The following is a 17,254-nucleotide window of genomic DNA, read 5'->3' as shown; positions in this document are numbered from 1 at the left end:
CAGCGCGGCTGCGAAGGTTTTGACCCTGGAGAAGTGCTAAATCAGACGTCTAACCTGCAGGAAAAACTGCAGTCAGATCCGCGTTTTTTTTTTTTTTTTCCTTTTGCGGTTCAAAATGGGAGTATGTTCAACTCTGTTGGGTTGTAGGCATGCAAATCACACGATCAAGCAAGGTTTTTGAGCCTAAAGAAGATTTCAAACTCCCTTTTTGCTATCTTTAAAAATGTAAGTCTCCATGATGGTAAAGTTTTTATCAGAATGTTTTTAAAGTTTGTTGTTCTTAAAATTAAGAAATAGCTTATTTTTAAAATAAGCTGTTTGCTAGCTTATCTAAGACAGAAGATGGGCTAATTTCTTAGCTTATCTAACTTGTTTTCACCCTGATATCAAGCTTAAAAACGTGAGTAATTATAATTTTTTAATTCTTAGAGTTAAAGATAAACTATACAACATACAAAAAATAACAATGAGTTTTGGAAAACTGAAGCAGATTCGTTTGAAAGCGACACCTAGATGTTATTTAGACGGTTGAAAGCCGAAAGCAATGAAACTTTCACAAATGTAACATCTGTTTTGGAGCGTCTTATCACAGAGTGTCAGAAAGATGACTTTTTTTTTTTTCTTCCCTTATGAACTGTGACAGATAAGCTTTCCCAATCACTCGAGATGTTCTCAATATCTAGGATAGGAATTAAAATAACTGAAAGTCCATAGCCTGAGGCTTTCTCTGCAGCGCTCTACCTCTGGTCATTGTCTCGTACAGTCGTATGCCCCGCCGGAGGACCCGAGCTCATCGCAGCCTGTCTTCCTAAACAAGCTGCCGTGTAATTGCTTGTCAGAGCTGTCTGCATGCCTGTTGCCCTCACCGCCGCCGCCACCCTCCCCTCTTCTTCTTCTCGCCACCACGCACCTGACAAGAAACACATATTTACACTCAAAAATGAAATTACAGGCAATTTGGAGAGCGGGAGCTTCGGAGGCATCGCCGTCTATCGAGCTGTCCGCGTCGATGAACTCCTTTTACCCGGAAAGTGAAGGGGGGGGAGGGAAAAACAACTGAGGAAACACAGAATAATAACAACAGAATCTAGGGTACTCTTTAAACCTCTTCATTTTGCCACCAAGCTGAAAGGATTCTATGTAACGTTCAAGTAACACCAGCAGGAAAGAAGGAGCAGAGCTTCACCGGTTCCCTCAACACACCCAGTGTGTTGAGGGAATTATTACAATACAAATCACACAACGTGCTGCTATAATTACCCATTATTAATTACTGAGGCGCACTCAGCCTTTAAGTATCTGCCTCCAGGACGTTTTCTGTAAATACTAATTCAACTTTGAGATAGCTACCGAACAGCGGCAGATTTTTCGGAAATGTCGGGGTCGCCAAAGAAAAAGCTCGTCCGGTCTAAGGAGTTAGCCTGTGACTAAAACCAGTTTGAAATTCATGTCCAACTACCAGGGGTCACCTTGTCGACACGTTTGCTGATGTTTACTCCCGAGAAAGGATCGCGTTTGACATTTTGTTCCAGACGGATCTGCTTGGGACGGGCGATATTTTCGAGATGAGGAGCGAACGGAGGCAAGAAGCGAAGCGGCGTTGTTAGAAGGGTCGTGATGGGGAGGCCTATGATTGATATTCCCATTAGCCACCTGACAAGGTGAGGACAAGGCTTTGATAATGAATTGTGACACATTAATGAGCTTGTCTAGCAGAGACAATACTTGATCAGCCTCCTTACCGTGTAACCTTTGATATCAGTGCAGCAAACCGCAGATAAGTAAAGGTTTAAAACCAAAAACAAATAAAAAGTCACTTGCAAAGACGGAATATGACTTTAACAACTGAGCTTCACATGCTAGTTTTAAAATTGTGAATAAATATACATTGTTTGAATTACAGTTGAACTTTTTCTCTGATTAATGTGCGGAGATAACAGAGCGATTTCCAATCAAATGATGCACTTTAACGTGAATTCACAGCAATAATTATCCACTGCAGGTGAAATCTGATTATTCTTCAATTTATATTCAGAGATCAGGTGCAGAACAAATAAAAACTAAGCAACAATTTTAAAAAAAGTGAATTTCAGTCCATCAAATGTGTAGAAGAAGAGCACCTGTTGCGTGTTGTGTCTACGGAGCTCTGTGCTGCCCCCTATCAGTAATGCACAGTACTTTCTGCCTCACACTATGTACTTTCACTGCACATTTGTGGACAATAAGAAAGACTAAATACATCGCACATATTCATTAAATATGTTAGGTAAACTGTTACACATATGTGTAACTAAATAAGTGTATTGACGATGTAGGTTTTGCACAGAAAGTTGTAACATCTGCTCTTTCCAGGCACATTAGTGACAGGTTTTTGCTTAAATGCTTAGTTTTTGGATAAAAATGCCAGAATGAATTGACACTAGGAGGCCCAAACAGGGTCTTCCTGTTTGTTGCTGCCTCGACAAGTTTGTATTTGCATGCCAAGGTTTGTGTTGGTCCCTCTGCCGTCAGCATCACCGGGACGCTGGCCGCCGAAGTCTCCTCCCACGGGAACTCATTAGAGTCAGCGTAGAAGAGAGGGCCCCAGACAGGTCAGGACGAACCGCGCAGATGAGCTGCATAGCAATGCTTTCCGCTCCGTCTTTGTGTCCGTTCGGTTTGGCCGCGCGTCACTTTATCCAAGCGGATGGCAGGTGAGAGATTGGGCCGCTCAAGCACTTGACAAGCATGGCGAAGGCTCTCAGGAAGACGCCGACGTTCCCGCGACAGAGATATTAGCGTCGATTTTGTCCAAAGTTTTTTTTTTTTTATGCGCGTGATTAAGTGCGTATTTACAGAAGGGCTGACAGTCACCTCGCTGTCACGCCGCAGCCTCCCTTGTGATGTATGACGAGGTCAGGAGCTCTGCCCCACCCGCTAGACGCTCATTAAACGCTCTTGAATCTTAAGTGGGATCATACAGATATCAGAGCGTAATATTTGATCAAGCTGTTGAAGACGACGAGTTTTTACGCGAACCGGAGAGAGAAAATAAAAAAACATCCTGACGTGTCAGTCATCCTCATGTATGGCCTGCTAAATGTGCTAATGGGAGAGAAACAACGTACCAGTCCAGGATAACTGTTAAAAAATGACAGAAAGTCAGCCAATACCAGTTTAAATTCAGACTCCAGACTAAGACATTTGGACTTTGGACGTTACCTTGGGGATTCAGGAAAAGACGCATGCTGGTTATGAATTCTCGACTTGAACTCCTCGGAGTCGATGATCCAAGTCGCTGCTGAAACGACGAGGTTCTAACAATGACGCCTGCAACAAGAAGCCTGTTAGGAATCAGAAGTATCCAAAGAGAATTGAGGCGGTTTGGGAAAGACGGGAGTTGTGCTTGTGATGCTCATCAAGACCTAAACATCGGCTAATTGCTCACTGGCTTCTGTTCACAACCGGCCGTCACAACCGGCCGTCCAAATTCATTCCCACTCCTCGGAGGTCTTTGCGCCGTCTGACTGCAGATCGTTGGAGCTCCTGCTGAAATGGATGGTGCAGGGTGAAGAAGACCAGGGATGTTGTTATTGCTTCACAGAAGCCTGTGGACACATAAAGAGTTTATCATTTGGGTGAGCGCGGAGCAAACTCACCGATATCCTGAGGCAACGGCAACACCGTCCAGCCAAGTTTGATTGACTCCATACATCAGAAAACGTCTGGGTGCGGATCGGCGAGGGGAAGGCCGAAGCTCCACTCAGCTTTAGCGTAATTGGTAAAAAAGAGCTGCCAGGCCGGAGAGCTGGGGGCGGCAGCGCGGTCGCAGGAGTTTAGTCTGGGAGCAGGAAGCCAGCCGGTGGGGGTGTTGGCTGCTGTTTGAACCACCGGAGGGGGCGGCCATTATGAATGGATGAAACAGCAAGACAGGAGGCTTGATTGGAAGCAACCGGAACCTGTTTGTAAAAAAAAAAAAAAGCCCCTTTCTCCCTTTGTGTGTGTGTGTTTATGCCTCTCTCCATCTCTGTGTAATTAGACTGCTGGCTGGAAGAATGATCAGCTGTCATCCCCAATGGTGGCCTTCCACTGCCTGAATGTCAACACTGTCTGAGACCTCCTGTCTGAGCAGGCAGCACACTCAATTAGAGACACTCAGTCACCGCGGGGCTGCGAGGACAAACGCGCCGCCACATTTCACAAACACACACATCCATACTTATGAGGCACCTTTCTCATATCCCCCATCTATAGTCGTGGTTGGGGAAAAAAGAAAAGAAACGAGAGATGCGCTTTCAGTTGGAAGGTTTTTGATGTCGGGACGTTAAAAATCTGAAGAAAACAGGACGCTTGGTTTGTAAAAAATAACAAAAAGAAAGAAAAAGTTCACGGGATGCAGATGATTATCATCAGTGTGAGCAGCTTTCTATAAGGAGGAGTTATGGCAGTAAACGTGTATTTATGCAACGGCGAGGCACAAAGACAATAAGTACATGATTATTATTATTATGGGACAAAGTGAGGACTAAAAGATAGGGGAAAAAACATAGTTCTAGCACACTAAAGTATTCTGTGGCGTTCATTAAAGCGTAACTTTACAGCCACTCTCTGGTATTTGTGGGAATGTCTCTCTGCAGGCTAACAGGCTTACTCCTGGATGAAAGGTAGGCGGCGGCAGACTGCCTTCTCGACTCCGTACGGCCACATCAAAGTCCCCAGACTTAACGGGTGAAACAGAAGGAGCTCTTTCTCTTTGTGCATCGCTTTGCGAGGCTCGAAAGTGCTTTTGCAGCCTGATGTCAAACAGAGGTGAAGTGGAGCCAGACTTTCCAGCGAGTCTGAGGCCTAAAATCAAACAGCGCCCCGTCACCTCGTGAGAACTTTCTGCCTGGATTTGCTTAATTTCTCACACCGCTCAGCAATCATTTTCTTTGACAAATTGCAGAGGAGCTGCACACCATCTGGTTCTTTAGCTGATGCTGTTACCCAAAGGGCCGTGTGATGGAGTGGGCAGGTGGAGGGTGAGACAGAAACCGGAAGAAACCGTGGAGTTACGTAATGATCTCGTCAGGAATCACGCGCACCTTTAATTCTCGTTTCTTCCCCCCTCCCCTCCTTGTTTGCCGTTTCCAGACCTCTGCTGCTGACACGTGCAAAAAAGAATAACCGCATATTTAAAGAAAATCTGGGTAAAATTTCTGGAAGTGTAGTTTTGTGATGAAGAAAGCAAAGAGACTTGAGTTTAGAGGAAGAGAGAGGCTTCGAGGTTGAGGTCAGAAAAGACAAAATCGTCTCTATAAAAATGTGTACCATGAAATGAAAGGAACTCTTCCACCGGTAGCAAAAAAACCCCCATCAGCACCAACATTTAAAGTTAAAGCACAAACAGATAGAAAAACATGGCTACTTGAGATGCCTAGCCTGAAAATCACTGTCAGTTTTTGTAAAATGCCACTTTTCTAAAATGCTGCTGTACGTAGATGTGCAACAGCTAATATGACACACAGCTGCTTTTTTTTCCAAATTCAAGTTTTAATCCCTTTGGCAATCTCAGAATGAGTCAACTCTTCACGATGGCCACCAGGACTTCCTCTGAAACCTTTTCTATCCGTCTACACGGACCTGGAGGTCCCCGAAGTTCCTGCCGCCATTTTCTGAAAGCTGCGTTTCCAGCATCGTCTCTGGAGACAACCTGGGCCTCTGATATCGGTTTTATCCCTTCCCTTGTTGGTTCAAGGTAATGATCTCTTCTCAGAAGAGTTGGAGCGGATCTCTCGACTCAGCTGTTGTTGGTTCAACTGGGTGCCGATTTGGAAATACCAGCTGCCTAATAACTGCAAAATTCTATGAATTAGATTATTTAGAGGGAAGATTAATTTTGAGACAACTTATTGAAAGCAGAATATAGAGTTGAACTTGGATCACATCCTTGAAATGTCGGTTCTATTCAGCTTAAACTGTGGTTTGCCAATAAACCTAAAGACAGTTTAGAGAGTTCATCGTCTCTTGAGTGGGTCATGGCAGCATTTATCCACACTCAGCTGCCTAGTGATTGTATAATTCTGTGGAGAAGCATTCATTTTATCAGTATTGTATTCAACCCTCGCAGAGGTGACGGTGAGCCGCGCTCTGCCTCCGGCTGTTGCGTCCAACCTTTACCTCGGTTTGGCCTCTCCTCTTCCTCAGCCGTCATTTCAGCTCTGATTGCTATGCTGCGTGGCAAGAGTCGCCTCGCCTCGTGGGAAGCGTTTTCTTCCCTCTTCCACACAGTCATCCTGGGCCGCGGAGCGGGCCGGCGCCGTCTGGCTGCAGACGGGTCTCGCCGGGTCTCTCGTCTTGCGGTGCCAGCCTCAGGCCAGGGCTGGAGGACGAGCGCGTCCCACAAGTTCTCATCAAGTCAGAGGGAGAACGCTGGAGTCTGCAGTCTCTGAAAATCAAAATGCTAATTTATTCCTCTGTCTTGGTTGTACTAAGATCAAATTAGTGAACTATTGACTGACTATTGAATATTTTCTGAGAGATTACAGTAAACGACGATTGACTACAGGAAGTAATCCCGGCGTTTTTACAAAACACTCCAGCACCTTGTGCTTTAAAACCCAACAAACTGCATGATAAAATGTGCACAACAGAGGGGAATGCGGCCCCCTGCTGGGAGATAACTATGATTTATGTTTCATATCTTTAACCACATTACCCAGACATGGTAGCGGACACATTCTGTATTTAATTTTTGACGCAACAGGAGGGTGCGTAAGATTAGTGTTAAATGCAAAGCATCATGAAACGGCTGGAAGTGAGAAATGACTTCCAATAAGTATCCATCTGTGTGAACGCGGTTAGATCTCAGAAGGGAACCGACGTCGGAGTTCGCGAAGAAAATGAAACCAGGACGTCTCATTTCTGAAACTTTTCCATCAATAATCTTTTGCCAATGACAGCCAAATACCATCTTACCGCTAACCACATACTATCCATGTACTGTCTTATCTCCATGTGTTCCGTGAAGGGATGTATGGAGAAAAGACAGTAGATGTTGGCTCCACACGCTCTTCCAGTTTGCTTTCACCACAAGCTTGCTTTGGCAAATTTCCCCTTGCATGACAATAAATGCTGTCTTCATTCTACACCCCAAAATAAAATCCATCTCCACCAGCTGGCTTCGTAGGTCGCTTCATTATCAGCAAGTAGAAAGTGCAAACTGTGACCCCAGCAAGGCAAGGAAGGGGCTTTGAATAAACCATTTCTGGAAAGAAAATGTCTGTCTCATCTTCAGACCGTATGGAGATGTGGAATGTGCTCTAAAGACGTATAGCGGGAACAAGTTGAAATGGAGTCCCAGTGCAGCAGAACAACCCCTCCTATCCTATATCACTATGGTGGAACTAGATGTGCTTGCTAATTGAGTCTCAGTGCTCTGAGGAGATGAATAGAGGGGATAAAAAGGAGAAGAAAGTGAGGGGAGGGAGGCTTCTGTTCATAAAGTGTTTACTTTAAGCAAGCCGTTGCCTGATTAGTATTAATAGCAGCGACTTCAGAAAGCTCGTATTCTGCCACTGGACAGTTTTGTATTATTTATGATGGAAATGAAAGCCAGAGCAGAACTGGAGGAGCGCTGCATAGCAAACGATGTTGCCGATGCCAGTTTACGTAACCGACGCTTGGGTAAACAGTGGATTAAGCGCAGCACGGGGCAGGAGGGAAACGAGAGCAAAACGCCGGGCTGCGGCTGACTCTTCCTCCGCCGCAGACCGTTTGATGCGCGTGGTCTTCATCTGCGGCGCTGATCTGAAGGCGTCGGGTCAGAGGAAGCAGACCGTGGCGTGTTATTAATTGCGGACGACATCTGTTGGGTTTTGTTGTTGAAGCTTGAATGTCGGCGCGTCAGGTGGGGTGTGGGGTGTGCTCGAACCTGGACCGCAGCTTCTCTGAGATCAACATCCGGAGGAAACAAATCCACCTGAAAGTCAGCGCCTAGGAAAAAGAAAACAAAAAACATAAAAATGTTTTGCCAAAATTAGGACAAGGAATCGTAGCCTCCGTTAGCTCCTACAAACCATGATCCACGGTGGTGTGGAGGTGATCACTTGGGCTCGTTTCCCAGCTAAGGAGATTTAAATGATTGGAAATTCCAGGTGTTTCCAAGACTCCACTTCCCAAAGTTACCAGAATTCCCCAAATCTCCAAAAGAAAGCCACCAGTCAAAATGTGAGCACACGTGGAAAGAATCACGCCAAGAAATGACCGCAAACAATACAGAATCAATCTTTATTTATATTAAATTAAAAATATACTTTTGACAGATTCATGTAACAAACATGAGGAAGGGTATTTCTCTGATATAAAGCTTTGGGCGTGATTTCCAAGGACTTGAAGAGAGAGATGCTCGAGAAGAGGAGAAAGCGTGGAAGGGCGAAGGCGAGAAGCTTCTCTCCTTCACATCACCTCGAAAAGCATGCAAAAAAATGAAACGGGAAACAAAGTGGTCGAGAAAGATGTGCTCTGCCTTTCAGGGAAAGGATGGAGTTAAACTTGGCTCAGTAATATATTTAGTAGAAACTAAGCAGAGCAAGTAGCACTGTCTAGGTTAGTTGGCAGCACTGGTTTCACAGTTATGGTGCTAAATAAAAGGAAAATATGTTTGTAAGTATGGGTGGGTTAACCTGGCAGGTGTGAACGGAAATATTAAATTACACTTATTAGCCTGCCTGCGTCACTTTTGTAGAGTTTGAGCGTCTACATAAAACAACAACAAAAAAATCCATGAGGACAGCCACTGAGGCCTGGAGGAGGGCCACCGAACGTAGTTTCACATGATAAAAAGGTCAACAAGCACTATGAAAATCAAATCCCCACCATCCCAAAGATACAGTCACAGAAAGCAAATATGTACGTCTCTTTTTGTACAAGTAGTGATGAGCAGGAGGGGGGGAAAAAAAAAACAAGAGTCGGAGAAAAGGCCGATGTAAATTCAAAGCGTCGCCTCCCGTTTTATGTACAAATTCACCACGTCGGCCATTACAGTGCTTTAGAAAAATACTATTCACATTTGTTGTGGTAGTATGTGTAGATAAATTCTGGAGGATTCCCTCCCCAAAGATTCTGTACAGGTTCACCCATCTGGTATTTTATTGTGGAAAAGAGCGCGCGGCTTTTCATTCACGTGACAAATTGTGCGATTAAAAAAAATAAATAAATCAAAGTTTGGGAGTTGGAGTTTTTTTTTACAAACATGTTAAATAATGTACAGTGGATGAACTACGTGTCCTTGATGGCATGGAGAAAACATACACACACACACACACACACACACACACACACACACACACACACACACACAGGCATCTCTTGAAATATTCCAGTCCCGGTTTGTGCTGTCGAATTTGCTCAAATATCCGTTCAATTTGTTGTGCACTGGACAACAATGTCAAGGTTATTCTCGACCACTTTAAGCAAACATTATTTACAACATATCATACTCTGCTTTATTCTGAATGGGAGAAAACCAGCCAAGAAATGACCTTTGCTACGTAGCTTCAGGTTATCAGTAGAGCGAAACAATATTTTAAAAATCAGTGTTTATGCCTCCATCACACATACAGTACATGGTTAGACTATTAAATAAAAATAAATAAAATATTTTGTTAACGATGTTTTTTGTTCTTTTTTTTTAAAAGTGTCTTTCGCGCCTTCTGGGCGTACTGTACAAATTCATTTAAATAATATGGTCCAAGCTCACAATTAAGTTATTAAATAAAATATTAGTTATACGTTGAAGGTCTTCATCAGGCCTTCGTTTAAAATTGGTGTATATGGAAAATATACATTCGCTAAATTCGTGAACAAGCACAGCTGTTTGCCTTTCTGTGCATTAGACAGCAGAAATCTTTTATCTTCTGGTTTTCATATTTAAAGTACAAATCGGCTTAGATGGTACAATAGCTTCAAACTAATTCATACAGACATTATTGGGTTTGTAAGAAACGTTACCCGTATCCATCCTTCCTGTGTTCAGGTTTTTAATGGCAACAGCCAAAACTGGTGAATTTATGCAAGTGTTAAAAAGCTATTTTGTTTGGAACAAGGCAACGTGCCTTTGAGCTGTTGCTTAAACAGTAACATAAAATTAAATTCACGAGATAAAAATTAGGCTGGAAGAAAACTTTGGAGAAAAAAAACAAACAAAAAAAAAACTCCAGCCGTGAAAACAACAGATCGTATTTGGGTTATTCATGCCAGCAGTACAAACCAGGTTTTCCAAAAGAAACATTGAGATTCACACACATGCGAGTGTGTTCTAAAATAACAAAGAAATCTGTCCGAACAGAAAAAATCTGCCTGTAAAAACACAAAGGTGCCTTCTGGGGCTCCCCATTTTCTGTGCCAACGAAACCAACTGCTCAAAAATATTTTTCAAGGATTTTTGCAACTAAAACCCAAATAAGAAGCCATACAGAAAGTTACATAAAAAAAGATGTGTACGTGTGGACTTGGATTAAATAAACCCATCGGTTTGAGGGCTGTTTTTGTTGCTCTGAGTCACCCGAATGCTCCGGCCATAGCGTTAGGTAACACTGCCCCGGATCAAAGCAAGATATATTTGAAACGTGTAGCGAAAATAATCATTTCCTTCACAAAAAGAAATAATTTTTTCATCGACGCTGAAAGTCCAGCCGGGCTCCGAAAAGACCACCACGTCAATAAAAACTGGATTGGGTTAAAATAGAGCCACTGTATTTTTACAATTAAGTTGTCCTCTTGGTCTTGGTCGTTTCTTATATATTTTGCCTTTTCCTGAAGTTTATCTTAGTGCATGTCTTCATTTGCACTCAGTCTTTTTTTTTCAGTTCAAAATCCTGGAACTGAGTGTTGCTTCCTTTGCTCTGTGTAAATAAGCTGAAAGAAGTTATAAATTTTTTACTTTGATTATAAATTCAGTTTCTTTTCCATACAATTAAGAGCTCCAAAAGTGGCTGCAAGATACTACTTTATGAATTAGTCATAATCTGGTTACATTAAACATAAAAAAAACAACAACATTGGAACAAGAACATTTTACCCCCTCACACATTTGACGTTGAGGAAAGTGAACGCATCACTTTCCTCAAATTCAAGCTTAAACATTTGAGTTCTTACGTGTTAAACTCGCAGAAAAACATGTTGAATATTTCAGTGGGACAAGATGGAAACAGACAATTTCTACCCGCGTCTCTGATCAAAGCGCTCCGGGGAAATGAAAAACGTACAAGGCTTTCACAAGTGCATCGTCAAATCCTGTCAGCTTACAACTGTCAGGAAGGTAAATAAGAAAATAGCTCAGATGGAGTTTTCCACCACCTGAAAAGGCAGTTTTAATGCTGAGCAATACAAAGTGAACAATATTAGCCATTTAAAAACTTTTAACACCAACATTCTTCTTCCTTGGTGGCAGTTTGCCCGAAGCGGCATCGTTGTCGAACTCAACGACTGTTTTCTTGAGAGGAAAGAGGAACCGATTGTTTTTTCACAGGTATTCTGAACAATACAGGGGGACACATTTAATGACGCCGTCAACACACGCTGAAATGGATCCGTGGATTTTGCCTAGAGGCTGTTATCTGTTTAAATAAATGACAAATCAATCAAATGACTTATGGCGCTACAAGAACGTAAAATGTGCGTATAAATCTGTTCAAAATATTAGCTTAGCATTCTTTATTAATTAGTCTTAATTTCAAAACTGAAAACAAGTGTGAAAAAGTCATTGTTACTAATCACTGTGTTAGGTTATTTTGGCAGCAGTTGATATAATACGGTACAGTTGTGGTGCTTTGATTTTGCGTATTTATAACAGAAAATCTGAAGCTTTCGCCACGTTTGACTTCGGCTCTGATCAAACGGCTCTGTTTCTGTGGGTTTCTTTTTGGACTGAGGCTATGCTGAATAATTTAAAAATATGTACAGTTTCTGAGGGAGGGAGACCAACGTTATGTTAGAAAAAAAAAAAAGTAAAAGCAACCCCAATTAAAGGTGAAAGGTTTAACTATTACAAATTCCAGTTTTTTACACAACTACTTATGCCAAACATACAACTAAAATAAACCAAGAGTATTTCCACCTCATGTTCATTGTTGAATACGGTGGAGGATCTATGGTGCTGTGGGCTAGCTTCTCTCCCAAAGGCCCTAGGAACCCGGTTGGACTGTATGGCATCAAGGCCAATAATATGTAAAGGTTTTTTAAACCATTTAGTCCGAGTCCAGTCAAACTAATTCATTTATTAAACCAATATTAAGCAAATTACATGCTTAACAGAAAATGTCCTTGGTCTTTTAGGTCATCATAACTATGCTTAATAAACCAAAGTTGTCATTTGGTCTCCTAAATAGACACAAAGTGTCTATTTAGGAGACACTTTGTGAAGAAACCTATAGACCTACAGACACCAACTAAAGACGGAAGCACTATCGGTACAAAAATTTCTAATTATTTTGGTAAAAACAATAACATAAAAAAAAAAACTGTTCTAGTGGAAAGAAGAAGTAGGCGTGGTTTGGTTACCGGTGTTGAGGTTCACCAAGGTGTTTTACCTCAACAATTTTAAGGAGATGCTTGAGGAAGTGCTGGTGTGGCCAGAGTTTAAGTGTGTACAGAGCTTCAAGTTACAAAGTGAAGACATGGTCAGTCATGTTGCTAAAGCTAACAAGCTAACCGCAATGCTACACCACCCGATAGCTGGTAGGTTAACTTAAAAGAGTTTAAGGTATTGGTGTCCTATGAGTAACGTAGTTTATGTTACCCATGAAACGGCTTCCAGAACGTCAAAAAAAAAAAAACATGGCTTCCATCAACATTTCAGGACCAAATCGATGCCTGTGAAGGGTTTGTCGACAGATCCAGTGTGAAACCTCGCGTTCCTGAACTCAACAAAGCAGATTTGCGGGGACTTTGAAATGTTTCTTGAGATTTGTTGGCACTGGCCCGCTCTAAGAGCCTTCGGTTGACCCTTGATTTCTCATTATCCGTACATCTAAAAGCCTTTGTTTAGGCCTGCTGCTGGTTGATATCTGTAGCTGTCAATTACACTGCGGCTCATTTCTGCAACTTGTTTTTCTCTCGTTCTCAAAGGGGCCAGGCTGGCTTGTTGAAACAAACACACACACGCACTCATCCCAGTCACACTGATGCAAACCCAGATCCACACATTAAAAAGTAGTCTGTGCTCTGCTGGTGCTGCCTTCTTCATTCCTTGAGGTCTTCATTAGTCGGCTTCCCTCATCCTCCCACTAGATGTCTGACATTCTGTGATCAGCACTTTGAGATCTGACCCTCTTTGGACGATCTTCACACACATTTTGGCTGGATGCAACAATTTCCATAACAACATTTACTCCTCAAAGTTCGCGTTGCGGTGTGAATGGAAAACCAGTGTCAAAAATGCAGCTTTTCCGCACTGGAACCAGTGTATAGAAAAGTAATAACAGTGTACTTTTTTTTTGTTTTTGTTCCTTCATTGTTCTTATCATAATCTCCAAAGTTTACAACAAAGAAAAAAAAAAAAGCTGTTGTTGCCCAGGAGATTTTCAGGCGATTAGTTTACAGTTTGTGGTTGAACTACAAATAAAAGAGATCACTGTAGTTCTGGCCGTCACAGTATCACAGTAACAGTAGGATTAGATGGGTTTCACATATTCAATGGAAAAGTCAAGAACACGCGGTATAATCCGGAAGGCAAAAACACTGAATATAGCTGATAGCTTTGATTCTGCTGCTCTCTCCAAAAACTAAACCAAACTCTGCCTCAGTTTCCCTCGTTTTGCTTTCTTTCATCGCAAAACCTGACTAATTTTTCTTGTTTCGGAATCTATTGCTCATCTTCTGGCTTTGTAAGGTTTTTTTTTTTTTGCTGGAAAATAACAGAAAACCTTGTGTTTCTCTCACAAAAGTAACACTGAGGTGGCTGGCAGTGAGTTCATGACCCCAGAGTTTGATCCTTTTAAGTCTGAGAGTTGTGCGCCAACATCACAGAATGCCTCCATCTTTCGTCGCCTGATCTTTGTTGCCTCGGCCGTCTCAATGCGCTGGAAGATAGTCTCTATCTACAAAAAAACGGAAATGGACTGGATATAGGGAAGGTGTCTGAGTTGGTTGTTCCTGTCCAACTCCTTTGGATGTTGCTACAGCAGATGGCGCAATCTCTGGAAAGAGTCAGGCGGGTCTTTGACGCCACTGATGGTGGAACCAGAAAGGATGTCTGGGTGGCAGGAGGCTAGAGCTGGTGGATGATCTAGACCACAGTGTTTCTCTGCCTATAGGGTGGAGGCGGCAGAACGGTGCCGGACTTCAGGGCAAATTCAGACATGTACTCAGAGTTTTCAGCCACCGGGGGCCGTATGTGTCCATTCTGCTTGTAGAAAAGCTTGGCGTTGGCGGGGCCTCCCTGGGCTCCCTCAGGGGCCACCTGTAAGGAGGATTTTGGAGGCAAGCTGTGCTGCCAATATTCAGGATTGTCAAAGGTTACCTTGAGCTTCTTCCCGCTAGCCTTCCCTGACGTATGCCCTCCATGCTTCAGCAGGCTGCCGGGATGGGAGGTGGTGTAGCTCTGGTAGGCTGGCAGGCTACCGTGGCCCAGGGTGGCTGAGGTGGACAGGGAACCTGTTTGGCTCACCGGGGCTGGAGCAGAAGTTCCTGTTTGGCTGGGAGGGATGGAGCCACCTGGATTTCCAGTCAGCCCTGCAGGTTTGATGGCGTTATGGGCGTGGAGGATGTGAGCTGCTGGAGCATGGAGGCAGGGCAGGCCGGCCGGAGACGGCTGGGCTGAGGATAGGGTGTAGTGGGGCAGACTGGTCTGAATAGTGAGCGGCAGGTGGGAGCCTGGCGTTGAGGCTGAGATGGAGGACGGAGGCATGCTGGGTAAGGGGAGACCGTTCCTTCTCAGGGCTTCCAGTCCCAGCTCAGCAGGACTGTGGAAGGTGTTGAGGTAAAGGGGCTCGTTGATGTACTCGTCCTCTCCTTTGGGCTGACTGCTGGGCGTGCTGTGGTAGCCCGGGTTGTCCAAGGCATGGATCTCACCGTTTTTACGTCTGGATACAAACGGGTTCTCCTCAACGGGGTTCAGGTACTCTGCAGCACAGATCAGAAGGAGAAGACCGTGAACTCATCAGACAGACAGACATGAAATCAAAGGAAAAGGAAATACGAATGAATGGAATCTAAAGGAAAGAGATGAGTGACTAATGAGGGTTGGTCATGGCGGCTGCTGAGGACCAGATGGGCAGGACGCCAGCAGTTCTTTGGCCCTGGCAGCTCCATCTGCTGGGGTCAGAGTGGAAAAAACAACGAGCCTCCACTGCTTCCATCGATCTCTCGCCTCCGCTCAGATGCGTTTTGCTTGGGGCTTTGTTGCATTTGAGGCAGCTCAGGAATCAGGAAAAGGCCTGGTGCGCTAAGTTATGATCAAAGGCAGAGCATGGTTCTGTGGTGGGAGCTGACACAAACCGCTGTTGATGCAAACTCATTCAGAATGTTAATCAATAAAGCCAAGATGAAATGAAGAAGTGAAGCATGCTACGGCGAGGCGATGAGGAACACCATGGGAAGTCCCATCATGCTTTGCTTCTGCTTCTAGTACCTGAGGAGCTCTTGTCCTTCATGGCTGTCATGTAGCCGACCTCGTCGGTGTCCCCTCTGGACGTCCTGTCCCCCAGGAAGATGGTGGGGTCGGCGCTGTACCTCTGGGCGCCGGGGTCCTCCGCCCCGGCTTGGCTCTGGCTGCTTTTATGGAGGCTCCCGTTACAGCGCTGGTCCTCCAGAACCGGGCCCTGGCTGCTGGATGCCTCCTGGTTCCCTCCACCATGGGCCCCCACCAGAGACCCCTCCATCGTGTTCGGGCCCCCGTCCCGATAGCCAAACTGGTTCTGAGGGAAACATTGGCATTCTTAAATGATAGAAACACAGATGCTTACGCTGCAGGTTAATAACTATATTTAAATATATGTTGAATAAACCACAAGTTCTTATTAATTCACAATCATAACTTCAAATGTTACAGTTAATGAACAGCAGGGATAAACTGGTTATTCCATCCATCCATCCATCCATCCATCCATCCATCCATCCATCCATCCATCCATCCATCCATCCATCCATCCATCCATCCATCCATCCATCCATCCATCCATCCATCCATCCATCCATCCATCCATCCATCCATCCATCCATCCATCCAATCCATCCATCCATCCATCCATCCATCCATCCATCCATCCATCCATCCATCCATCCATCCATCCATCCATCCATCCATCCATCCATCCATCCATCCATCCATCCATCCATCCATCCATCCATCCATCCGACCCACCAACTAACTAACTGATGTTTTATCGTTCATCCATCCATTTTTTTTTCAACCCGATTGTTGTCGTTTGTCTGATGTGATTTTAACAGAAAGATCTTGCAGGAAGCCTGAAAAGCGTAAATCCTTCACAGTCTTTTCTTTCTCCCTCCGTCAGACGTGGTGAGAGACGGTTGGTCGGCCGGCTGAAGACGAAACTTTCGCACTCCGACATCAAACCAGAACCCAGAAGAAAAGCCGCACCACCGTGGCTCACCATGGGCTGACTGGCGGCTCTCTGCACTTCATCAAGCGCTGAATGCTGAGCAGCAATTACAGGAGAAGTTGCAGTCCTCCAACATGCAGACTGCATGTTCCTGCAGCCCGAGGTGCATACTGCATTAGCCTGCTGTTATTGTCCATTACCAAACGGCTCGGGCCGTTTAGGTGGGGAAGTGTTATTTGCTTAGAAAGCGCTGAGTAATACTGGGGGCCTGGGGAGCCGAGAGCATAAAGAGTCCAGATTGAAGGGAGACTGCTGGAATGGAAATGAAGCAACAGGCAGCGCATTCGCAAAAAGAAATCCCTGCTGTAGTCCAAGCTCCGAACCATTCAGAGTCCTTATGGTGGCTCAGGAAGGTCAAAATACAGAGAGGGAAATCTTCAGAAAGGAAGACGTTTGGTGGAACAACCAATATTTGAACTGACCCAAATGATCTAGTTTGAAGTTTTTGTCTGTTAAATGTTTGTGAAAAACGTTTTCTTAATGTTTTTAATGCAGGAAAGTGTTTGTCTCGTGTGTTGCAGATGAAGCCAACTTTCCGGCTAATAATCTGAGTTGAGTGTTATCAAGTGTTAGCAGTTTTTCACCAAAATTCACACAAAAATTAGCAAAACCCCTCGTATGATTCCAGACTAATGCATTATTGTGCGTTGATGGCAAATGATGAAAAATGGTCC

At 44.1% G+C, this 17,254-nt stretch overlaps 1 protein-coding gene across 1 annotated transcript in view; it reads right to left on the bottom strand.

The window, feature by feature from the left end:
* Positions 1-8,228: 8,228 nt before the first annotated feature.
* The window catches only part of LOC129378661 (receptor tyrosine-protein kinase erbB-4-like), an 81,043-nt gene continuing 72,017 nt past the window's right edge, over positions 8,229-17,254 (bottom strand). Inside the window, exons 25-26 of the mRNA XM_055059051.1 lie at positions 15,590-15,875; positions 8,229-15,081 (exon numbers count right to left, since the gene is read on the bottom strand). Coding sequence (XP_054915026.1) covers positions 14,246-15,081; positions 15,590-15,875 — 1,122 coding nt within the window. The 3' untranslated portion in view covers positions 8,229-14,245. The remainder of the gene's footprint in view (positions 15,082-15,589; positions 15,876-17,254) is intronic.

Source organism: Poeciliopsis prolifica, unplaced genomic scaffold, assembly GCF_027474105.1.
Source record: "Poeciliopsis prolifica strain line A6 unplaced genomic scaffold, Auburn_PproV2 SCAFFOLD053, whole genome shotgun sequence".
Taxonomy (NCBI): Eukaryota; Metazoa; Chordata; class Actinopteri; order Cyprinodontiformes; family Poeciliidae; genus Poeciliopsis; species Poeciliopsis prolifica.
Note: the sequence above shows the minus strand (reverse complement) of the source record. Positions and strands in the feature narration are given on the sequence as shown.